Raw genomic sequence first — 26,175 nt, 5'->3', positions numbered from 1 at the left:
TGCTGATGCTGCCGTATCGGATGAGGAGAGGAAGAGGGGAGAGAGAAAAAATAAAACGGGTTTGCGGCCAGAAGGGAGGCTATCCCGTGACGGATTGTGGATGCAAAGAACTTCGACAGACAAGCAGATATTTTTCGAATTGCTTCTGAAGCTACATCTTTCTGCACAAGGACGCAGGTGAAGGATGAATCTTGAAACCAGCGGCGGCAGGAGCGCGAGCGGGGATGCTGTGATATGTCCATAGACGGCGAGGGAGGGAGAGAGCAAGGGGAAGGAGAGGGAGGGAGGAGAGTACTATACCAGCTAAAGATTGTTATTTTTTGTAGAACCACGATTTATTACAGCCATCCAATCGAGCATTTTACATAATAGAGAAAACGATTATTTCTCGAAAGAAAAATATTATTTTGATCTGAACAGAAACGCAAGGTGAAATTGTTGACAGACGTTGACTGGAGAATACAGAATGAAGGAAGTGTAGCCTAGACCGAACGGGTGCGGATAGCAGGGTGGCTGTTTTGACGTTCTGTTCACCTCTATTTCCTGATACCAGGCCCTGGGATAATCCGAAGAGTGCACCGGATATTGGGAAAACCATCCCTCTGAGGCTATAACGGAATATTACTATTCATATAGCCTAAAGGACGGAGCAGAGATAGTCTACATACCAAAATGGGACAACAAGAGGTGGAGGGAGACTAAAATATGTTACGATAATACGATTCTTTACAAATGCCATTAGTATGTTATTATAAGGATCACTGATGACAGTAACGGATGTAGGCTATGAGGTGCAGAATTGTGTGCAATCTAGCCGTTACATGGAGCCTATCTGATTCAATCATTTTTGATAGGCTATTCCAGCTCCTTACATCTATCTGCCTGTACTAATATTAACAATAGGACACATTTATTCGTATATTGTTAATAATAATTGTAATTCATAATAACTGCCATCATTTTGGACTTCTCAAATATGCACCTGTCAAATTCTCCCTACGAATTTCTCTCTTCCACTTTCTAACATCCCATTATTTCATTCCTGCTTAGTTAATTCACGGTCGTTGATAATAAACTGGAGTTTACCGAATTTATATAACGGTAACCGCATAGAAAAAGGCAAGTGCATGGGAGTAGCCTAGCCGAGACGATAGGCCACGAAATAGTCATCACGACTACAACCGCTCTCTCCATTCCTCCCTGTGACAATATCGCTAGGCGTCTGTAATGCTATTACCGTGGAGCCGTTCAACCCCGAGGACCGATAGCTATAAATTCCTATTGAAAACAACAGTGATTTGATCTCCTTATCATCATATAATTTCGCCTTAAACGCACGGACATCATGACAAGCAAGGAGCTGTCCGTAAGCCAGTCGGCCCAATACGTCGGGCCTTACCGGTTGGAGAAAACCCTTGGGAAGGGGCAGACAGGTAAGCATACTTGCACCGCTCCCTTTAAACGCATCATCACGCGAAAAAGCTGCTAATATTAGTGCATGGTAGATGAAAATAGTCATATCTATAACTATTTATGTATATTAGGCCGAGAAATACAATTGGTCATCTGAAGAGTCCACTCTTTGTGCACCTGGACATTAGGTCCTCAGTATTGATATTTGTGTGTATTTGATTGTATGTCCCAGTAGTGGTAGCAACTGACATGAATGGGCCAATATGTCCAATATTATTGATATTGACAAATATCTGTGATCAGTAATGTGAAGCATGCTGTCACAGGTTTTACATGTGTATAATTTTGCATGTAATATTATTGTGGGAGTAGTTGTATGTATGTGTCTGCTTGTTTGTGTATGTGTGTATGTCCTTTATGAATGAATGAATCCATGTGTTCTGAGGTGTGGATCTCATTGACAATACAGTACAGTTGTGGACACAGTCAGGCAGATCTTGTTATCTTTCATCTCCTGGTGCTCTGAAGTCTAACTAACTCCAACATAAAGGGTGGTTTCCCGGTCCAGATTAAGGCTAGTCCAGGGCTTCATTCTCTATTGAAAGGGCTTTTTATTCCAGGATTAGGTTTAATTTGTGTCTGGGAAACCGGACCTTTATATTGGAGTTAAATGACCCTCCACCATAGTAAAGTAGGCTACTAGACTGTGGCGACTGGACTAGCAGATTGAACTGATCTATTAAGGGCCGATGTACCAGTCCCAGATTGTCTATTCTCTATTCCTGCACTAAACAATACTTTCTCCATTGAGCATGCTTTTTAATCTAGGAGTAGACTTAATCCTGGTCTGGGAGTCTGGCCCTCGGTAGACTTTTTTAGACCTGTGTAATGTGACCAGCTTACTTGAATTTAAATCGATAGAGAAGACTGAAATTGCTTGGTTTATTATAGAGGTTTTGGTGAGTAAGTGGTAGACTTGTCGTATCAGATGTCAGTGCTGGAAACAGGCTGGTGTAGCCTTAGTGGATTGAACTGGTTGAACTGTAAACAGATTGATGTAGACTGCAGTCGCTGAATTAGGCTATTAGGTTCTGCATAGTCAAGTCAATATGGTATGGGTGAGGTCATGCTCCACCTGTGTCTCCTGTATGGTCTGGTTCTGGTTCACTTGTTATGAATGAGAATTGAGCTGTGTTGAAAATAAAGGTAACTAAAACAAACAAGACAAACTCAAAGCTTTTCTTTCTTTCTGCTCTATTTCGCTCTCTCTATCTCGGTCTTTGTCTCTCTCTATTTCTCTCACTCTCCCCCCATCTCCTCCACCCTCTCTCTCCTAGGTTTGGTGAAGCTGGGAGTCCACTGTATTACGGGACAGAAGGTGGCCATAAAGATTGTGAACCGAGAGAAGCTGTCTGAGTCTGTCCTTATGAAGGTATGAACCCAGAGAAGCTGCCTGCGTCCCAAATGGCACCCTATTCCCTACATCATATGTTACTTCTGACCAGAGCATGGGCGCTTGTCAAAAGTAGTGCACTTTATAGGGAGTAAGGTGCCAATTGGGACTCAGACGCTCTCTGAGTCTGTCCTTCTGAAGGTCCAGTAGCCTACAGAGAGAGCCATGAGCCTGCTAATATGCATTTGTAGAAGCACATTATATAGACAGCCAGCGTGCTGTCGTTAATAATTAAGGTATTGATATACAATATATCATCAGCTTTTACTTCCTCTTTGGTTCTTCTTTGTATTCTACTTTTGGGTTATTTGAGGTGTATAGGCTGTGCACCGTGTGTATACAAACTCTCTCTCACATTTGCTCACTGACACACTCTCGCTCGCTCTCTCTCTCCCTCACTCTCCCTCTCTCTATCTCTTGCTCTCTCACTCTCTCTTCCCCTCTTGCTCCTGCTATCTTTATCTCCTCGCTCTCTCTCTCTACCTCCTCTCTGTTCATACCTCCTCTCTCTCTCTCCCTCTCTCTCTATCTCTTGCTCTCTTTCTCTATCGCCAGGTGGAGAGGGAGATAGCTATTCTAAAACTAATAGAGCACCCTCATGTGCTGAAGCTGCATGATGTTTATGAGAATAACAAATACCTGTAAGTATATTATCCTCTTTTCTCACTCACACTCTTTCTCCCTCTCTTTCTGCCTGTCTCTTGTACTGTACTAAAACTCAATAATATACTGTGTGTATGTCTGTGTGTGTATGTGCGTAAGTGCGTGCTTGCATGTACAGTTGAAGTCGGAAGTTTACATACACTTAGGTTGAAGTCATTAAAACTCGTTTTTCAACCACTCCACAAATTTCTTGTTAACAAACTATAGTTTTGGCAAGTCGGTTAGGACATCTACTTTGTGCATGACACAAGTAATTTTACCAACAATTGTTTACAGACAGATTATTTCACTTATAATTCACTGTATCACAATTCCAGTGGTCAGAAGTTTACAGACACTAAGTTGACTGTGCCTTTAAACAGCTTGGAAAATTCCAGAAAAATATGTCATGGCTTTAGAAGCTTCTGATAGGCTAATTGACATCATTTGAGTCAATTGGAGGTGTACCTGTGGATATATTTCAAGGCCTACCTTCAAACTCAGTGCCTCTGCCTCTTTGCTTGACATCATGGGAAAATCAAAAGAAATCAGCCAAGACGTCAGAAAAAAAATTATAGACCTCCACAAGTCTGGTTCATCCTTGGGAGCAATTTCCAAACGCCTGAAGGTACCACGTTCATCTGTACAAACAATAGTACGCAAGTATAAACACCATGGGACCAAGCAGCCGTCATACTGCTCAGGAAGGAGACGCGTTCGGTCTCCTAGAGATTAACGTACTTTGGTGTGAAAAGTGCAAATCAATCCCAGAACAACAGCAAAGGACCTTGTGAAGATGCTGGAGGAAACGGGTACAAAGGTATCTACATACACAGTAAAACAAGTCCTATATCGACATAACCTCAAAGGCTGCTCAGCAAGAAAGAAGCCACTGCTCCAAAACCGCCATAAAAAAGCCAGACTACGGTTTGCAACTGCACATGGGGACAAAGACTGTACTTTTTGGAGAAATGTCCTCTGGTTTGATGAAACAAAAAAAGAACTGTTTGGCCATAATGACCATCGTTATGTTTGGAGGAAAAAGGGGGAGGCTTGCAAGCCAAAGAACACCATCCCAACCGTGAAGCACAGGGGGTGGCAGCATCATGTTGTGGGGGTGCTTTGCTGCAGGAGGGACTGGTGCATTTCACAAACTAGATGGCATCATGTGGAAGGAAAATGATGTGGATATATTGAAGCAACACCTCAAGGCATCAGTCAGGAAGTTAAAGCTTGGTCGCAAATGGGTCTTCCAAATGGACAATGACCCCTAGCATACTTCCAAAGTTGTAGCAAAATGGCTTAAGGTCAACAAAGTCAAGGTATTGGAGTGACCATCACAAAGCCATGACCTCAATCCTATAGAACATTTGTGGGCAGAACTGAAAAGGCATGTGCGAGCAAGGAGGCCTACAAACCTGACTCAGTTACACCAGCTCGGTCAGGAGGAATGAGCCAAAATTCCCCCAACTTATTGTGAGAAGCTTGTGGAGGCTACCCGAACCATTTGACCCTTCTTATGGCTTGGGGACAGTATTTCGACGTCTGGATGAGAAGCGTGCCCAAAGTAAACTGTCTGTTACTCAGGCCCAGAAGCTAGGATATGCATATAAAGTTTCCAAAACTGTTAAAATAATGTCTGAGTATAACAGAACTGATATGGCAGGCGAAAACCTGAGGAAAATATATCCAGGAAGTGGGATTTTTTTTTATGTGGGTATTTTCAATTGAATGCCTATCGAGTATCTAATGGGTTAGGACCCAGATTGTTGACATCTAGTGGAAGCCATAGGAACTGCAGTCTTTAAACATTGTTTCAGGTTTGTTTTCTGAAAAATGAAGAAGAATAAGACCTTTCTCTCAGTGGACTGTAGAATCATGCAGTGCTGGTTTACCTTCGTTGTTTTTCCTTTCTATTGAATACGCTATTGTCCGGAGGAAATATTATAGATTATTTTGACAATTGACAACCTGAGGATTAATTATAAACATCGTTTGACATGTTTCGACGAACTTTACCGGTACTATTAGGATGTATTCATCTGCATGTTTTGACCGCCTTTGAGCCAGTGGATTACTGAACAAAACCCGCCATCAAAACAGAATTTTTAGGATATAAAGAGGGACTTTATCGAACAAAACAAACATTTATTGTGTAGCTGGGACTCTTGTGACTGCAACCAGATGAAGATCTTCAAAGGTAAGTGATTCATTTTATTGCTATTTCTGACTTTCGTGACTCCTACTTGGTTGGAAAATGTTTCTATGCTTTTGTAAGCGGGGCGCTGTCCTCAGATAATCGCATGGTATGCTTTCGCCGTAAAGCCTTTTTGAAATTTGAACAAAGTGGCTGGATTAACAAGAAGTTAACCTTTAACCCGATGTATAACACTTGTATTTTTATGAATGTTTATTATGACTATTTCTGTATTTTGAATTTGGCGCTCTGCAATTTCACCAGGTGTTGTCGAGGTGGGTCGCTAGCGGAACGCCTGCGCTAGAAATGTTAAACAATTTAAAGGCAATGCTACCAAATACTAATTGAGTGTATGTAAACTTCTGACCCACTGGGAATGTAATAAAAGAAATACAAGCTGAAATAAATAATTCTCTCTACTATTATTCTGACATTTCACATTCTTAAAATAAAGTGGTGATCCTAACGGACCTAAGACAGGGCATTTTTTACTAGGATTAAATGTCAGGAATTGTGAAAAACTGAGTTTAAATGTATTTGGCTAAGGTGTATGTAAACATCCGACTTCAACTGTATGTGTGTGTGCGCATGAATGTGTGTGAGTGATAATTGGTGCTGTACTGAAAGTGTGAGCATATGAACAGGCCTATACAGGCCTATGTTCAAGCATGTACACATCAGAATGTGAGAGTGCATGAGTGTGCATGAGTGTATGTATGAGCATGTACAGTGGGTATATAGTTTGTTATTATTATATGCTTGAACATACAGCATTTGATCCCTCCCACTTCCTTCAATCACCCCACCCTTTTTCTATCCTCCCTCCCTATCCCCCTCTCCCAGGTATCTGGTGTTGGAGCATGTCTCAGGAGGAGAGTTATTTGACTACCTGGTGAAGAAGGGCAGACTGACACCTAAAGAGGCCAGGAAGTTCTTCAGACAGATCATCTCAGCGCTGGACTTCTGCCACAGCCACTCTATATGGTTAGACACTACAGCAATATACTGTATTCAGCAATATATCCACAGCCACTCTATATGGTCAGACACTACAGCAATATACTGTATACAGCAATATATACACAGCCACTCTATATGGTCAGACACTACAGCAATATACTGTATACAGCAATATATAAAGTCACTCTATATGGTCAGACACTACAGCAATATACTGTATACAGCAATATATACACAATCACTCGATGGTCAGACACTACAGCAATATATACACAGCCACTCGATGGTCAGACACTACAGCAATATACTGTATACAGCAATCTATACACAGCCACTCTATATGGTCACACACTACAACAATACACTGTATACAGCAATATATACACAGCCACTCTATATGGTCACACACTACAGCAATATACTGTATACAGCAATATATACACAGCCACTCGATGGTCAGACACTACAGCAATATATACATAGTGACGTTATATGGTCAGTACAAACAACAACAAAAAAATGCATGAAATGTATGCATTCACTACTGTAAGTCGCTCTGGATAAGAGCGTTTGCTAAATGACTAAAATGTAAATGTAAATGTCAGACACTACAGCAATATACTGTATACAGCAATATATACACAGCCACTCTATATGGTCAGAAACTACAGTATATACTGTATACAGCAATATATACACAGCCACTCAATGGTCAGACACTACAGCAATGCAGTATATACAGCAATATACTGTATATAGCAATTAACAAACATTAGGAACAACTTCCTAATATTGAGTTGCACCTCCCTCAGAACAGCCTCAATTCGTAGGGGCATGGACTCTGCAAGGTGTCGAAAGCGTTCAACAGGGATGCTGGCCCATGTTGACTCCAATGCTTCCCACAGTTGCGTCAAGTTGGCTGGATGTCCTTTGGGTGGTGAACCATTCATGATTCACAGGGGGAACTGTTGAGCGTGAAAACCCCAGAAAGGCTTTCCAGGTCTTGAAACACTCAAACCAGGGCGCTTGGCACCTACTACCATACCCCATTCAAAATCGCTTAAATCTTTTGTCTTGCCCATTCACCCTCTGAATGGCACACCTACACAGTCCATGTCTCAGTTGTCTTAATACTTAAAAATCCTTCTTTAACCTGTCTCCCCATCTACACTGATTTAAAGTGGGTTTAACAAGTGAGATCAATAAGGGATCATAGCTTTCACCTGGATTCAACTGATAAGTCAGTGTATACACAGCCACTCTATATGGTCAGAGCTATATATATATATATATATATATATATGTATATATGTATATGTATATGTATATGTATATGTATGCAAATATATATATATATATATGCAAGTATATATATATATATATATATATGCAAGTATAAACACCATGGGACCAAGCAGCCGTCATACTGCTCAGGAAGGAGACGCATTCGGTCTCCTAGAGATGAATGTACTTTGGTGTGAAAAGTGCAAATCAATCCCAGAACAACAGCAAAGGACCTTGTGAAGATGCTGGAGGAAACAGGTACAAAAGTATCTGTATCCACAGTAAAACGAGTCCCATATCGACATTTGGCTAAGGTGTATGTAAACCTCCGACTTCAACTGTATACACAGCCACAATTTTAAATCAATCCATTTAAAACTAGAGAGATTGAGAGGTAAAAAAATAAGTGAAAGAAGAGAACAGACCTGTTTCTCTAACGTGTGTGTGTGTGTGTGTAGTCATAGAGACCTGAAGCCTGAGAACCTGCTCCTGGATGAGAAGAACAACATCCGCATCGCTGACTTTGGCATGGCCTCCCTACAGGTGGGGGACAGCCTGCTAGAGACCAGCTGTGGGTGAGTACTGTGTGGGCGTGCATGGAGAGGCGGGTGTCCTTAGTGATGTACAGTATGAATGTTTATGAATGTTAAGAACTTTATTTTCTTTCTTCTGAATGATTACAGATCTCCTCACTATGCATGTCCAGAAGTTATCAGGGTAAGTTCCCTTTCTCTCTGTATGTCTGTGGTTGTCAAGGTGCATGCACCTACAATATGTGTGTGTATATACTGTATGATTGAACAGTGAATATATTTTATTCTAAGTGAGTGTAGTGCCGTCTTCTTGTATTGCAGGGGGAGAAGTATGATGGTCGCAGGGCAGATGTATGGAGCTGTGGCGTTATCCTCTTTGCACTGCTGGTGGTAAGAGCCTCTTCCTCTCTCTCTCTCTTCTTCCCCTCTGTCTCTGCTCTGTAACTCCCCTCTCTCCTCTCCTGTGTGTAGGGAGCTCTACCCTTTGACCATGACAACCTGCGCCAGCTCCTTGAGAAGGTGAAGAGTGGGGTGTTCCACATGCCCCACTTCATCCCCCCAGACTGCCAGGCCCTGCTCAAAGGAATGATTGAGGTCAACCCTGACAAGAGACTCACGGTATGGGGGAGGAGAGGGGGATAGAGGGGGAGGATGGTGGAAGGGAGAGAGGAGAGGGAAGGGGATTATGGAGAGAGGGAGAATGATGATGGGGCGAAGGAGAGCCAGGCCCTGTTCAAAGGCATGATCGAGGTCAACCCTGACAGGAGACTCACGGTACAGGGGAGGAGAGGAGAGGGGGGGAAAAAAGGGTGGGGGAGAGAGATTCACGGTACTGATTAGATGTAGGAGTACTCTGTTCTGTTTAGGTAACTAACTAACTGACTGTGTCTGTGTTCTCTTACAGCTAGAAGCAATACAAAAACACTCCTGGTATCTGTAAGTACACTCATCCCATTCTACTCTATTTTCTCTACTTTCTCACCCACAGCTGGTTTTCTCTGCCACTAGGCAGGTAGCCTAGTGGTTAGCGCGTTGGGCCAGTAACCGCAAGGTTGCTAGATCAAATCCCTGAGCTGACAAGGTAAAAATCGGTTGTTCTGCCCCTGAACAAGGTGGATAACCCACTGTTCCTAGGCCGTCATTGTAAATACGAATTTGTTCTTAACTGACTTGCCTAGTTAAATAAAGGTTCAATTTAAAAAACGTATCATTTGTCTTCTCTCTGAATAGAAGAATAAAAGAAACAGTCAGTTGAGTTGCTTGTGTATGTGACCTTGTTCACGGAACTCTTCACTCATCTATACTCTTTCCCCTCCATTTGTCTTTCTATCTCGATCTCTGTCTCTCTCTTTTCACACTCACACGATCTCTTTCCCCCTTTCCATATTTCTCCCTTGTCAGTGGTGGTCGTAACGAGCCGTGTCCTGAGCAGCCTCCTCCCAGGCGTGTGTGTGTGAAGAGGATTGTGTCGCTGACAGAGCTGGACCCCGATGTACTGGACAGCATGCACTCTCTGGGCTGCTTCAGAGACCGGGGAAAACTGACTCAGGACCTGCAGTGTGAGGAGTGAGTACTGTCTGGGATGCTTTTAGACTGGGGAAAGCTGACCCGGGACCTGCGCTGAGTGTCCCTTGATGTGGCCCCTGTAGTGTCACCATTCACTGGTTGCTGTGGAAACGAACTCTTGATCTCTGTGTCTCTGGCACCTCTTTATTAGAAGTAGGAATAGGATAATTATTTTCTGTCTGCCTCTCTCGCTTTCTCTCTTTCTCTTGCTCTCTACTAGTGTTTTCCTGCCTCTCTATCCTAGTATTTTTCTCTGTCTCTCTCTGGAGAAGTAAAGGTAATCTGACCTATGGAAATAGGACTTTGTGGAGTATTTGGACAGGGTCCTTCCTCTTTCTGATCTCTCTCTCGACTGACTGACTGACTAATCTAATCTGCTTTTTTGGCACGTCAAATGTTACATCACTCTGGCAAAGCATAAACATGACCAAAGATATAAACAATGGCTCTTTCTCCTTCTACTGTTGTCCCTCCAACTCTCACATTCGAATTATGCTCTAGTTCTGAGTGAACTATTCAGGCTGTAACTATACTAAAACTGTTTCGTTATTGTTAATAAAACAATTATATTCTGGTCGGATATTAACCCCAGATATCACAACACTCTTTTTCAATCCCTGAATGTCTCTTACGATCTCTCGCTCTCTCTCTCTCTCTCGTTTTCCAAGAGACAACCAGGAGAAGATGATCTACTACCTCCTCTTGGACAGGAAAGAGCGTTACCCCAGCTGTGAGGACGAAGACCTACCGCCCAGGAACGATATAGGTTAGAAAGAAAACCTTTAGACAACATTAGAAAACCTTTAGACAACATATATTAGAAAGAAACAACATACTGATAGGTATCTGTGAAGCTAGCGACAATAAGCAACATCTGGCGATTCTGTTTCAAAATAAAAGAGCTACAATGAAACTTTTCAAAATAATTGTCCTGTGACAAAACAGTTTTTTTGGAAACATGTCCAACATGTCAGCATGTCAAAACCTCCCGACAAAGCACCAGTGCTTTAAATAACATACGTTAGAGGTGCTTTAACCTTTCTGTGTACCTCTGAGACCTGGATTCTAACCTTTCTAAGGTCTCCCAGCAGATCCCCCTAGGAAACGGGTGGACTCTCCCATGCTGACCCGTCATGGCCGGTGCCGGCCGGAGAGGAAGAGTCTGGAGGTGCTGAGTGTGACGGAGCAGGGCTCCCCCACACCCACGCGCAGGGCGCTAGACACTTCCACACACAGCCAGAGGTTAGACATAGATACACTACTGGTCAAAGTTTTAGAACACCTACTCATTCAAGGGTTTTTCTTTATTTTTTACTATTTTCTGTTGTAGAATAATAGTGAAGACATCAAAACTATTCTTCAAATAGCCACCCTTTGCCTTGATGACAGCTTTGCACATTCTTGGCATTCTCTCAACCAACTTCATGAGGAATGCATTTCAATTAAAAGGTGTGCCTTTATTAAAAGTTCATTTGTGGAATTTCTTTCCTTAATACATTTGAGCCAATCAGTTGTGTTGTGACAAGGTGTGTGGGGGGGGGGGGGGGGGGGTAAACAGAAGAGAGCCCTATTTGGTAAAATACCAAGTCCATATTATGGAAAGAACAGCTCAAATAAGCAAAGAGAAACGACAGTACATCATTACTTTAAGACATGAAGGTCAGTCGATACGGAAATTTCCAAGATCTTTCAACCTTTCTTCAAGTGAAGTCGCAAAAACCATCAAGCGCTATGACGAAACTGGCTTCCATGAGGACCGCCACAGGAATGTAAGACCCAGAGTTACCTCTGCTGCAGGGGATAAATTCATGGGTTACCTGCCTCAGAAACTGCAGCCCAAATAAATGCCTCAGAGTTCAAGTAACAGACACATCGCAACATCAACTGTTCAGAGGAGACTGTGTGAATCAAGCCTTCATGGTCAAATTGCTGCAAAGAAATCACTACTAAAGGACACCATTAAGAAGAGACTTGATGGGCCAAGAAACGCGAGCAATGGACATTAGCAACGGACCGGTGAAAATTTGTCCTTTAGTCTGGAGTCCAAATTGGAGATTTTTGGTTCCAACCGCTGTGTCTTTGTGAGATGAGGTGTGGGTGACCGGATGATCTCCGCATGTGTATTTCACACCGTAAGCATGGAGGAGGTGTTATGGTGTGGAGGTGCTTTGCCGGAAACACTGTCTGTGATTTAATTTTGAATTCAAAGCACACTTAACCAGCATGGCTACCTCAGCATTCTGCAGCGATACGCCATCCCATCTGGTTTGTGCTTAGTGGGAGTATCATTTGTTTTTCAACAGGACAATGACCCAACACAGTGTAGGAAAAGCAGCCAACAAGTGCTCAGCATAGGTGGGAACTCCTTCAAAACTGCATGAAGCTGGTTGAGAGCATGCCAAGAGTGTGCAAAGCTGTCAAAGGCAAAGGGTGGCTATTTGAAGAACCTCACATACTCACCATATATACAGTGTTGTGAAAAAACATTTGCCCCCTTCCTGATTTCTATATTTTTTTGCACATTTGTCGCACTTAAATGTTTCAGATCAAACAAATGTTAATATTACACAAAGATAACTGCATTTTGTGTTTGCTTGGGTTAAGTGATATCTTTTTTCCTTTAATAAAATTATCCGAACCTTCATGGCCCTATGTGACAAAGTAATTGCCCCCCCTTGTTAAATCACAAATTTACTGTGGTTAATCACATTTCTTGGAAAGCTGAGTTCAATTTCACTAGCCACACCCAGGCCTGATTACTACCAGACCTGTTGAATCAAGAAATCACTTCAATAGAACCTGTCTGACAAAGTGAAGTAGGCCAAAAGATCTCAAAAAGCAGGACATGCTGCGATCCAAAGAAATTCAGGAACAGATGAGAAACAAAGTAATTGACATCTATCAGTCTGGAAAGGGTTACAAAGCCATTTCTAAAGCTTTGGGACTCCAGGGAACCACGGTGAGAGCCATTATCCACAAATGGAGAAAATGGTGAACCTTCCCAGGAGTGGCCGGCCTGACAAAATTACCCCAAGAGCGCAGCGATGCCTCATCCAAGAGGTCACTTAAGAATCCACAACATCTAAAGAACTGCAGGCCTCACTTGCCTCAGTTAAGGTCAGTGTTCATGATTCAACCATAAGAAAGAGACTGGGCAAAAATGGCATCCATGGCAGAGTTCCAAGGCGAAAACCACTGCTGACCAAAAAGAACAAAGGCTCGTCTCACTTTTGGCAAAAAACATCTTGATGATCCCCAAGACTTTTGGAAAAATATTCTGTGGACTGACGAGACAAATGTTGAACTTTTTGGAAGGTGTGCGTTCGTTACATCTGGCGTAAAAGTAACACAGCATTTCAGAAAAAGAACATCATACCAACAGTCAAATGTGGTGGTGGTAGTGTGAATGTCTGGGGCTGCTTCAGGACCTGGATGACTTTCTTTGATAGAACCATGAATTCTGCTCTCTACCAAAAAATCCTGAATGAGAATGTCCGGCCATCAGTTCGTGACCTTAAGCTGAAGTGCACTTGGGTTCTGCAGCAGGACAATGATCCAAAACACACCAGCAAATCCACCTCTGAATGGCTTTAAAAAAAACAAAATGACGGTTTTGGAGTGGCCTAGTCAATGTCTGGACTTGAATCCGATTGAGATGCTGTGGCGTGACCTTAAAGGCGGTTCATGCTCAAACCCTCCAATGTGGCTGAATGAAAACAATTCTGCAAAGAAGAGTGGGCCAAAATTCCTCCACAGCGATGTGAAAGGCTCATTGCCAGTTATCGCAAACGCTTGATTGCAGTTGTTGCTGCTGAGGGTGGCACAACCAGTTATTAGGTTTTGGGGGCAATTACTTTTTCACATAGGGCCATGAAGGTTCGGATAGCGTTTTCCCTTAATAAATAAAATCATCACTTAACTGCATTTTCTGTTTACTTGGGTTATCTTTGTGTAATATTTAAACTTGTTTGATCTGAAACATTTAAGTGTGACAAATGTGCAAAGAAATCAGGAAGGGGGCAAATACTTTTTCACAGCTGTGTGTGTGTGTGTGTGTGTGTGTGTATATGCTTTGTGTTGTACTAGTGTAGTCAGGGGAAAAACATCATTTCACATGTGGAAAATCACATCCTTTCATATGTGAAAGTTCCACATGTTTTGCACCTGCAAAATTCTATTTCACATGTGAAACCATGTGGTTTTGGAACACTTCACGTGGTGATATCTCACGAAGTTTCACATGTGGATTTTCATGTGATCATATAACCTTTCACATGATGACCTGCAAACAAAGTTAATAGGATGTCACAAAATTGCTGCAGTGGTTTCCACACTTGATTACATTGTGTATGGTTATTTATAGAGTAATTATTTTTCAACAGGTCCTCAACTGGGATTTGTACTCCCGTGGGTCACAGTATTACAATCTTCCTGTTACACCACCATGTCTGTGTCAATGACTGATTTCACATGTATTCCTACACTTTGGACTTAAAAGTAAATCTCAGCTTTGCATAATACAGTCAAGAAAAACGATTATATTCAGGAGTAACATTAAAACAGAATAATATACCCACCAACATTAGACAACTATACAGACCCTCAAATTGCTGAAAAAAGTAAATTATATCAATGATGAGAGAATAATCAACTGATAACTAAAATAGCAGTGCAGATGACACTCGTTTTCTATGTGCAGAAATGTATTATAGGTAATGAATGTGTATGTGACTTCTTAGACTGTGGTGCAGCAGCAAGATCAGTGTAATCAAGAGGTTGTGAGTTCAAATCCAATCTGGGGTCATATTGAAAAGTCAGTACTAAGTGAATATGTCAAATGTAAGCATATTGTCATTGAAAGATTTGTACACCTTTTTTTTTATTACACATTTTAGCTCAACAGCGTACCACTTACCTTAAAACCCCCATACCATTTATTTACTTCCCTTTAAAAAAAAATGTGAAGCTGACATTTTTACATGGATAAAATAAGAGGCACATTAGGTCAGTTCTTCACATGTATTCAATATAGAGTTCACATGCTAACACCACCCTTTCACATGTGAGAAGAGTAAAATGTTTGCACTTTCATATGTAAACAGTGTTCACTTCTGAAAATCAAACTCTCATATGTGGAATTGCATTTTCACATGTGAAAATCGAATTTGCACTTTCACATGTGGAAAACTTTGAAATGTTGTGACGTGTAGTTTCATTTTATCACGTTGCCACATGTTATCACATTAACTTCACATAAGATCACGTGAAATTCATGTGGCTTTCCATAAGGGAGACTATGCTATGTGTTGTCTGATACTAGGATTTTTGTCCTTCAGGTCTCGTTCAGTCAGTGGCGCTTCAACAGGGCTCTCATCAAGTCCTCTCAGCAGTCCCAGGGTAAGTCACGCTTGGCCAACTCTTATCTTACCATGCTTGACCAACTCTTTTACAAATGGACACACTTACACTACCTGATTATTATTGAGGTGGTTCTACTGAAGAATTTATAAAATACCATACCTGTAATATCAGTATATTTTTGTACAGACTACCTTTTGTTCATGGTGAAATATGCTACTGCACATCTACACTACTGTGATTTGATTGTGTTTCTCTGTACTGAAGTGTAACTGTTCTTCTGAGACTGTCCGTCACCCTCATAATGTCCCATTCTGAGCCATTACCCATAACATAGACACTCACACACACCAATAGTAAGGGCCTAGAGGAACACTAGAGACACACACACACACACACACACATACACATTCCAAATAGAGGCACACAAGAGAAGAGGCACACACCGATAAGATCATATATTAGCCCTCAAATTGAAAGGGTCTCTGCACCTTTATTCAAAATGGACGCTAATAAATTTACATAATAAGATGAATAACAGAATATTCATTTGATAAATCCCTACAATTAGAAATGTAAGTACAATCAGAAGTCTTTAGTATATTCATAAATCATAACTCATGACCATTGCTCTCTTCATCTTTCCTTCTCTCCTTCCTTCCTCTCCATCCCTCTGTCCTTTCTCTTCCCACGCATCAGAGCCCAGTTTTCACTTTCAGCCAATCAGAAGTCACCTCCGCCTCCACCACCCACTCCAAAGACCCCAAACCAGGAAGTGCCACCACTCCCCGGCCGTCACAACGGACGACCGTGCCTGACCCCAAAACCCAGACTCTGCCCTCCAAAGGGCTCCCCGATCGCACTCACCTCCAGTCCATGAAGTCACTACCTCTCCAAGCTCCCCCCTCTCCGTCCCCCTCACCCATCCTCTCCCCCATCCCTCACTTCTTCTTTTTCCCCGCCCCCTCCGTCTTTAAGTCGGTCACTAAGAACGTCTATCCTAACTCTGCCCCTGTGCCACAGGTCACCCCTCAGGGGTCTCCACTCCCCACCCCCCTGGGCACCCCCGTCCACCACCCCCAGCACCCCCCGCCCACCCCTCCCTCGTCGTCGTCATCGTCCTCCTCCTCGCGGGCGGAGGGAGGCGGTGTGGGTGGAGGCGGATCCCTCTCCCTAACCCCACCCTCCAGCCCTGGAGGCAGCGGGGGGCTGGCCGCCAGTAGCTCCGCCCACTGGAGGACACGCCTCAACTCCTTTAAGAACAACCTGCTGGGATCGCCACGCTTCCACCGACGCAAACTGCAGGGTGAGAGAGAGGGGGGGGAAGTGTGTGCAAGCTGTAGTATGAGAGTGGGACGGATTATTGGCAAACGGCAGGGGGAGAGGGGTCAATTCTATTTCAATTCAGGAATTTGGCAATTCAATGTATTTCATTTCATTTGTAGTCAAAACAGATTTGGGCCAAACCTTGCTGTTTGGATATCTAAAGTAAATGATATGATATAAACAATTATATGCATTGTGATTCATATTTTCAATTAGTTAGTGCAGTATACCTAACAATACACACAAATCCCAAAAATAAAATCAGACATTTAGAACGAGCAATGAATATAAATATTTAAGTATATAATGGTGTTCTTCGAGCTCTGTCCAATTAATTGTTGATCATTGCTAGACAACCATTTTCAAGTCTTGCCATAGATTTTCAAGCAGATTTAAGTCAAAACTGTAACTCGCCCACTCAAGTACATTCACTGTCTTTTTGGTAAGCAACTCCAGTTTAGATTTGGCCTTGGGTTTTATGTTATTGTCCTTCTGAAAGGTGAATTCATCTCCCAGTGTCTGGTGGAAAGCAGACTGAACTAGGTTTTCACCTGTGCTTAGCGCCATTCCGTTTCTTTTTTTTATCCTGAAACTCTCCAGTCCTTAACGATTACAAGCATACCCATAACATGATGCAGCCACCACTATGCTTGAAAAAAATAGCGTGATACTCAGTAATGTGTTATATTGTATTTGCCCCAAACACTTTTTGTAGTATTACAAAAAGTTCCTTGTTGCAAATGTTTTGAAATATTTTTTTTAATTCTGTACAGGCTTCAATTAGGTTAGTATTGTGTAGTAACTACAACGTTGTTCATCCATCTCCAGTTTTCTCCTATCACAGCCATTAAACTGTAACTGTTTTAAAGTCACCATTGGCCTCATGGTGAAATCCCCTAAGCGATTTCCTTCATATCCGGCAATTGAGTAAGGAAGGATGCCTGTATCTTTGTAGTCAATCGGTGTATTGATACACCATCCAAAGTGTAATAACTTCACCATGCTCAAAGGGATATTCAATGTCTGCTTTTTTTTTAACCCATCTACCAATAGGTGCCCTTCTTTGCAAGGCTTTGGAAAACATCCCTGGTCTTTGTGGTTAAATCTGTGTTTGAAATTCACTGCTCGACTGAAGGACCTTACAATTATCTGTATGTGTAGGGTACAGAGATGAGGTAGTCATTCAAAAATCATGTTAAACACTATTGTTGCACACAGTGAGTCCATGCAACTTATGTGAGTTAAGCACATTTTTACTCCTGAACTTATTTATAACAGGTATGAAGGTGAGACCCAGATGCAGACAACGTCGAATTAACAATGGTTTAATAATCCAACAGGGGCAGGCAATAGACAGGTCAAGGCTGGCAGGGGTCAGTAAACCAGAGGTGGGGCAACGGTACCGGACGGCAGACAGGCTCAGGGTAGGCAGATCCAGAGGTGGGGCAAAGGTGCAGGCAGGCTCAGGGGCAGGCAAAGTGGTCAGGCAGGCGGGCTCAGAGTCAGGACAGGCAAGGGTCAAAACCAGGATGGTGAGAAAGAGAGACTGGGAAAAACAGGAGCTGAGAACAAACGCACTGGTTGACTTGACAAACAAGATGAACTGGCAACAGACAAACACAGGTATAAATACACAGTGGATTATGGGGAAGATGGGTGACACCTGGAGGGGGGTGGAGACAATCACAAAGACAGGTGAAACATCAGTGTGTGTGTGACAATTTAGGCTTGCCAAAACAAAGGGGTTGATTACAAGAGTCAAGACATTTCAGCTTTTAATTTTGTATTCATTTGTAAAAATGTCTAAACATAATTTCACTTTGACACTACGGGGTATTGTGTGTAGGCCAGTAAAGAAAATAGATATTTAATCCATTTTAAATTTTTTATTTTATTTTTTTATTTTTTTATTTCACCTTTATTTAACCAGGTAGGCAAGTTGAGAACAAGTTCTCATTTACAATTGCGACCTGGCCATTCAATTCAAGCTATAATACAACAAAATGTGGAAAAAGTCAAGGGGTGTGAATACTTTCTGAAAGCACTGTATATAGGATGAGCCATGACAGTAAATACACATGAATTGGGTAAAACAGTATGTAAACATTATTACCTGTATGTGCATATTCTGTTCTCAAAGTAGCCACAGTCTCTTCTACCATTGCAGAAGGACCGTAGTGTACTATACGGTGCTCAAATTAATTAGACAGATGGTAATTAAATCAATGAAACTGAACCTCATCAAGTGGTGTCATTAAGTTCTACTTCCCCCTCTCTTTCTCCTTATTTTTCTATCTTTCCCTCCATATATAACTCCCCCATCTCTCTCTTCTTTCTTTCTCTCTCTCTCTCCATCTCTCTCCTTTTGCTCTCCTGTAGTTCCAACACCGGAGGACATGTCCAGTCTAACTCCAGAATCAAGCCCAGAGTAAGTAGATAATCATAGACAGACTGTGTATCTATATCCATCAGAATGACTGTCCTGCCTGTCATGTAAAATGCTATCTGCTAGCCTGTAGCACGTTTCTATGCTGCATGTTAGGTAACACTTTAAATCAACTTCCTTGAATAAGCCATTATAAATGCTTATAAAAGCACCTCTCTTTAACATTTGAAATGTAGATTCTTAAAAAAATATTAATATATGACTGTTGCTTCTGACTGACAGGCTGGCCAAGAAGTCGTGGTTTGGGAACTTCATCAGCCTGGAAAAGGAGGAACAGATATTTGTTGTCATTAGAGACAAACCGCTTAGTTCCATCAAAGCTGATATTGTCCATGCCTTCTTGTCTGTGAGTAATCTCTGTCTATCCTCTATCATCACTCATTCTTCCCCTCTATCTCTCTCTGACAACTCTCTCCTCTTCTCTGTACCTTCCCCTACTCTCCTCTCCTCTGTACCTTCCCCTACTCTGTTTCAGTGAAAGGCCTGTACAGCCATGATACAAAGATACACAACCACATTCATAAAACATGGACACATAAACATAGATGGAAAGCTTGTAAAGCTGTTTCCAGCTCTGTTTCCAATGCTGTGTTACATTACATTTGTCCAGATCCCGTCCCTGAGTCACAGCGTCGTCTCCCAGACCAGCTTCAGAGCAGAGTATAAGTCCTCTGGTGGCCCCTCCGTCTTCCAGAAGCCTGTTAAGTTCCAGGTGGACATTGCCTTCTCTGAGGGAGAGAGGGACAGAGAAAGGGAACGAGCCGAGAGGGAAGGAAAGAGGGAAAATGGCATCTACAGTGTGACTTTCACCCTCATATCAGGTAGTGCATCCTATAATATATCCCCAACATATACCACAACTGTCAAGACAGTTAACTTCTATGGGCTACGTGGGACGCTAGCGTCCCACCTGCGGGACACACAGCCAGTGAAATATCAGGGCGGCAAATTCAAAAACAACAATGTCATAATTCAACTTTCTCAAACATACAACTATTTTACACCATTTTAAAGATACACTTCTCCTTGATGTAACCACATTGTCCGATTTCAAAAAGGCTTTACAGCGAAAGCAAAACATTAGATTATGTTAGGAGAGTACATAGACAAAAATAATCACACAGCCATTTTCCAAGCAAGGACATGTGTCAATAAAACCCAAAACACAGCTAAATGAAGCACTATCCTTTGACGATCTTCATCAGATGACACTCCTAGGACATTATGTTACACAATACATCTATGTTTTGTTCGATAAAGTTCATATTTATATCCAAAAACAGCATTTTACATTGGCGCGTGATGTTCAGAAAATGTATTCCCACCAAAACCTCCGGTGAATGTGCACATCAATTTACAAAAATACTCATCATAAACGTTGACAAAATATATAACAATTATTTAAAGAATTATAGATAGACTACTCCTGGATGCAACCGCTGTGTCAAATTTTATATTAGCTTTACAGAGAAAGCACATTTTTCAATATTCTGAGTACATAGCTCAGCCATCACAGCGAGCTATACAGACACCTGCCAAGTTCGGGGCAACCTAAACTCAGAATTAGTATTAGAAATATTGTCTTACCTTTGCTGATCTTTGTCAGAATGCACTCCGAGGACTGCTACTTCCACAAGAAATGTTGTTTTTTGTTCGAAATAATTCATATTTATGTCCAAATACCTCTGTTTTGTTCGTATGTTCAGGTCACTATCCAAAGGCATACCGCGCGGTACCAGAGACGAAAAGTCAAAATGTTCCATTAGCGTACTTAGAAGCATGTCAAACGCTGTTTAAAATAAATCTTTATGGTATTTTTAACTTACAATTGCGATAATATTCCAACCGGACAATAGCATATTCATTCAAGAAGAAAAAGAAGGAACGGCGTGCTCGCGTGACTGCGCATATCCAATCCCTTTGTCACCAGGCAGTCCACTCAGTAACTGAGCTCCTATTATCTGCCCAGTGACAGGAGAATGCTCAAACCACTTTCTGAAGGCTGTTGACAGCCAATGGAAGCCTTAGGAAGTGCAACGTCACCCCACAGACACTGTAGTTTCGATTAGAGAATCAAAAGAACTACAATTCTCAGACTTTCCACTTCCTGCTTGGATTTTTCTCAGGTTTTTGCCTGCCATATGAGTTCTGTTATACTCACAGACACCATTCAAACAGTTTTCGAAACTTCAGAGTATTTTCTATCCAAATCTACCAATAATATGCATATTCTAGTTTCTGGGCCAGAGTAGTAACCTGTTTAAATTGGGTACGTTTTTCATCCGGCTGTGAAAATACTGCCCCCTACACCCCAACAGGTTAACAGAACTCACTATACATGTAGGTAATTAATCTAAAATATTGATGCGGGGCAGTGTATACCTTGACTGAGTGTTTGTCTTTCTCCTTAGGTCCAAGTCGCAGGTTCAAGAGAGTGGTGGAAACGATTCAAGCCCAGCTACTTAGTACTCATGATCAGCCATCTGTGCAGGCACTGGCTGGTGGGTCCCCACACACACACACACACACACAATATTTATATCTCTGTCTTCATCAAACTCATGTCTTTTTTATATTTTTTTCCCCAGATGAGAAGAATGGGCAGCTGACCTCGCGTCCGCCCAGCACCCCGACCCGGCAAAACTCCCGACGTTCGGAAGGAGGTGGGGACCGGGGCGAGAGGTGTGAGCGTGGTGACGCAGGGATAGGGGGCAGTGGGAGCGTGCTTCAGAGGAGGGGCTCGGGCAAAGACAAGACCAGACTCCTTTCCTCCAACGGGACACAGTCCCAGCCCTGAGGGAACATTCTGGAAACAGACATCAACAGGATAGGACAGATGGAGAGAGATGACCTAGAGAACAACACAGACAAACCCCCTCAGACTACCACCATCACCACTACCACCGTCACATCTACCAAACCACCTGACCCAGCAATCATCACAAACCACTGCTTCAACCTGAAATGGGCCCAACAAGATAGTTGGCCACCAAGATAGAAAAGAGAGGATGAGAGGAAAATGCAGTGTCACTTAGATTTGCTTCAGAACAGAAGCCAAGATCAGAAAAATGTCTAATTGTACGTTTGAAGTACAACACATCATGTAACTGTCAACAACAATATGTAGCCAGTAAAATAAGCGGGCAGACTTATGGGGAATGGTTAAAGGCAAAAACATTTTTTTTTAAGTTATCCGGTCTACAACCAATAAGATGAAAACCTTTGTGGAAATTCCGAAATAATATCAACAATTATAAGTGTTTCCCAGTTGATGTGGCTCCACTTAAGTTTAACCTAACATCGCTTTTTGGGTCAGTGAGAGTGAAATATTACGGGTCAAGTCAATTCAGTGGATATCAAGGAAACAAACAGGTTGGGTCCTTTCACTGGATTCTCATTAACGATAAGTTACGAGAACAGAAACATGGTAGAATTTAAGATAATGATGAGGAAGACTGCATCAAAATCAGAATGAAGTATCCAAATGCATCTTTGCATCCAAGTAGCTCCAAAGATGTCAATACAGCTATTTGAACAAAATAAAGACAAATATCTGTTTTCTCTAACTAAGCACCACAATTGTATGATTCCTAAAATGCAATTGAAACAAACTTATGAAAACCATCTTGCCTTTAAATGAGGATTAAGCAACAGATATCTCTACAGATATCACCCAAGTTGAAGAAAAATAACAGACAAGGCATGGAAGAAAGTCTCAACGCCCCCACTACAACTGACATCTGGAATATGTAGAGATTTCAAACAGATAATGGAACGATATAACTAGAATCATTAGAGTAATTCTGATACTATGAATGGAACCCTCAGCAGATCCTCTGAATGATGAGCTCAGTTCACTTCAGTCCAATGGAAGATGAAGAAGATGTAGTTCACAGGAAGTTATCTTCATCAGTTGTTTATTCCAGGAGGACTGAACCAAGCACTCCACATCCATTATTGTTTTCTACAGAAAACAACCAACCCTCCCTCCCTTACATTCCCAATATAGCCGACATGGGGCACTGAATGATGCGGCTTTTGAAAAGGCCCTATACACCTAAACTGACTTGTTCTGTTAATTAAGAGAGCAGAGGGAGGTGAGGAGGTGGAAAAGCTAATTTCAAGAAACAACAAAAGAGACTTTAACTTAAGGATGACAGAGAGAAAAACATTGTAACCGCTGCACACTCATTCCCAGGAGAGGAAAGGAACAGACCATACAAAAATAATGAAATCCATTTAGTTTTTTGTTTCCTTTCTCCTTTTGTTTGTGATTTGAGCACAAATGAGTTTGATGTTTGCCGCCAACAAAATGGAGATAACGCAAACCAAGTGAATGTCAAAAACAAACACTATTGTGACAGTATTTATTTATTTTATTTATGTCATAGATTTATTTTATATTTATTTATGTATTTATTTGTTGATTTATATATTGCAAAGAGGAAATGTAGTGGAAAGGGAAGATACTGACAAAAATAGAGGGGAAAGTTCTGTTGGAATATTGGCACAGCATTGAAACTGACAAAATGGCTGCTGTAGTTGAAACCAGATTGAACCCTCTTTTCCAGAGCGAGACAGAAAACAACCTCTTGTCCATTCATTCTTCAATGTTTTAGAAACCAATGCTGCAAAAATCCTTCCAGCTCCTTTTGATGTCTTTTTTGTTGATGTCTTTGTTTGGTATAATGAAGATTTCCCATTTAAAGCAACAAAACAAATTTTAAGAAATGAACCAAGGATAGATTTGATGCTTTGGGAATTTCTGGGATGGCAAAAAATATTAATCTTCCATGAAGTAAATAAAAGATTATCTCATAGACACTTGAAAAAGCAGAGGAGAGCAGGAAAGGGTGGGGGTAGTCCTTCTCTGTCATATTCTGCTAGAATGTTGTTACTTAAGTGTACAAAGATATGGACACACCACATGAAAACACTGACTGAGGGCCCAACACCACGTGCAGAACACAAGCAGTATTCACATACACATGAACCCTCCTGTTCTTTCAGAGAAAAAAAAAACTGTTATAAACTGGACCTTAAAATTGGAATGCACTGTCCTAAAAGACACAAAACAAATAAAGTGGTTCCCTCTACCATCCCTTGGCCACTGCCTTGCCCCCCCCCCCCCCAACCCCTTCATTACGTCCCCCCTCATACTCCTATCCCCTTGCACAGAGCACCAAAAGAAAACACAGGTTTCGTTCTAGTCGCTCCCCTAGTCCCTCGCTAGTCCCTCGTAAGTCGACACCTTGTTTCATGCCACTGCCATTAAGCCCCTATTATCAGTCTCACCCTACCTCACCATTCCTTGGCTGTGACCACAGCACAGTAACTAAGACTCACCGCTGCACGTTATACCACGTCCCCATCAGCCATCATCACACTTCATATCAGTTGGAGTCAACACACGGCTACTGTAGCACACAACTGCTTGTACAGCAAACAGGGCGATTCTGTAGCCAGGAGACTTAGAACAGTAGGTTATTGTAACTCTTTATTTATCATACTGTCTATAACGGCTGTACTGTACACTTAATCGGTGTGAATCGGCCATTTACCATGAAATATGAAAAGAGTGGGTGGCAGTCTTCCTCGATTTCCTTACCTGGGGCTCATCTCGCTCCCCTTCCACACAGCAAAGAACATGATTATAGCTTGTTGACTTTAGTAGCTCACCTCTCATTGTAGCTCACACCCTTCACTCAAGGCCTTTTGGCAGGAATCATGTACCCATTTTCCTACTATCGTGTCGAACCGTACTGTGCTGTCTTGGATATTTTCCTTTCACATTGTCCTTTCCAGCATGGTTCCAGGAACTATTGTGAAGGTGTAACCAGGCTAGCCGAGCTAGTCGGCAATGAAATGCTGCATGATACTACTGGAAAGCAATGTGGCCCTGTAGGTGATGACAGTGAATGTTTTTTTACTGCATTAATATAGATGGCTTATGAATCCAGCACCGTCCTGCACAGAATAGTAGTAGTAAGAGTTTGCATAGCCAGGAATTAGTTTGAGCGCCTTAAGATGATGCGTACGGAGGGAGGTACTTGTCTGTTATATTTGCTCGACCTGTCAGTGTGTGTGTCCGGTGTCTGTGTGAGATTGTATGTGCACGACCTCTCAGAGCCCTCATCCTCCCCCCCGCCACATTCTAGGTCAGAGGTCAGGGTCATTTGAATGGGAGATAGATGTGAAACAAGACCCACGACCCCACAGTCTTTCATTTTCCATTACCTTGTGCTAAAAAACAGAGACAGTTAGTGGGAGACCGTGTTACCCTTACCTTTTGTATAGGTGGGGTAGGCCTCTCCCTGCCCAGCTCTGTTGCTTCACGTTTCAAAGAGTTTGGCTTCTATTGGTTTCAATTGGCGTTGTTGAGGCCAGAGGGCCTGGACGTTGCTGTTACTGAGAGCTTTGACGCCCCGCCTTTCCTCGCCTGAAAACAAAAACTAGGGGAAATACTGGCTGGAGACACAACTAGAGCGAAACCCTTAGACATTCTGTGTAAATAACCGTTCAAACCCCATTGTGGGTGAATCTTACAGCGAAAAGGCCGCTTCTCTCCAACCACCCCAACTCCCTCCTTGCACCCTTCCTACACCCTCATCTCTTCTTAAACCCCCCCACCCTCTCATCCAGATGAAAATACCTCAACCCAACCCCATCCTTATATAATCACACCCCTCCCCATGTCTCTGTCCATTGTATACAGTAAGTATGAAACCATATCTTGATTCTTTATTCACACTGTACTCACAATATGATTATTGTCATCATTATTGATCATTCCAAGATTGTAAAACTGTAATCCCCCCCCTTCATACACAGTAGATCAAAACAATTCTTAAATATTTAAAACAGTAATGTGGGGGGATGATTATACAACATGAGGAGGATGATTATATAAGAAATGTCTGTATTATATTTAAAAAAAAATGAAAGTGCACTATTATGATTATTATTGCCTGTGATAAATAAAGATCAATAAACTACA

The 26,175-nt window shown here is 42.0% G+C and overlaps 1 protein-coding gene across 2 annotated transcripts; it reads left to right on the top strand.

Moving 5' to 3' along the window:
- On the top strand, nt 1–26,175 carry LOC106583876 (serine/threonine-protein kinase BRSK2). 2 transcript variants are annotated; one of them, XM_014168497.3, is made up of 19 exons: nt 1–1,433; nt 2,751–2,845; nt 3,422–3,507; nt 6,549–6,689; nt 8,408–8,524; nt 8,633–8,666; nt 8,804–8,872; nt 8,954–9,100; nt 9,387–9,418; nt 9,884–10,048; nt 10,717–10,814; nt 11,137–11,290; nt 15,385–15,445; nt 16,430–16,712; nt 19,112–19,160; nt 19,401–19,524; nt 19,789–19,999; nt 21,590–21,679; nt 21,767–26,175. In XM_014168497.3, the coding sequence occupies exons 1-19, from the start codon at nt 1,346–1,348 to the stop codon at nt 21,973–21,975; spliced, it is 2,253 nt and encodes a 750-aa protein (XP_014023972.1). In that variant the 5' UTR covers nt 1–1,345; the 3' UTR covers nt 21,976–26,175. The 2 variants fall into 2 exon arrangements, with proteins under 2 accessions (XP_014023972.1, XP_014023971.1); XM_014168496.3 differs by having other exon boundaries at nt 11,128–11,290.

Source organism: Salmo salar, chromosome 23 (genome assembly GCF_965601325.2).
Source record: "Salmo salar chromosome 23, fSalSal1, whole genome shotgun sequence".
Classification (NCBI taxonomy): domain Eukaryota; kingdom Metazoa; phylum Chordata; class Actinopteri; order Salmoniformes; family Salmonidae; genus Salmo; species Salmo salar.
This window is presented reverse-complemented; position numbering and strand designations above follow the sequence as displayed.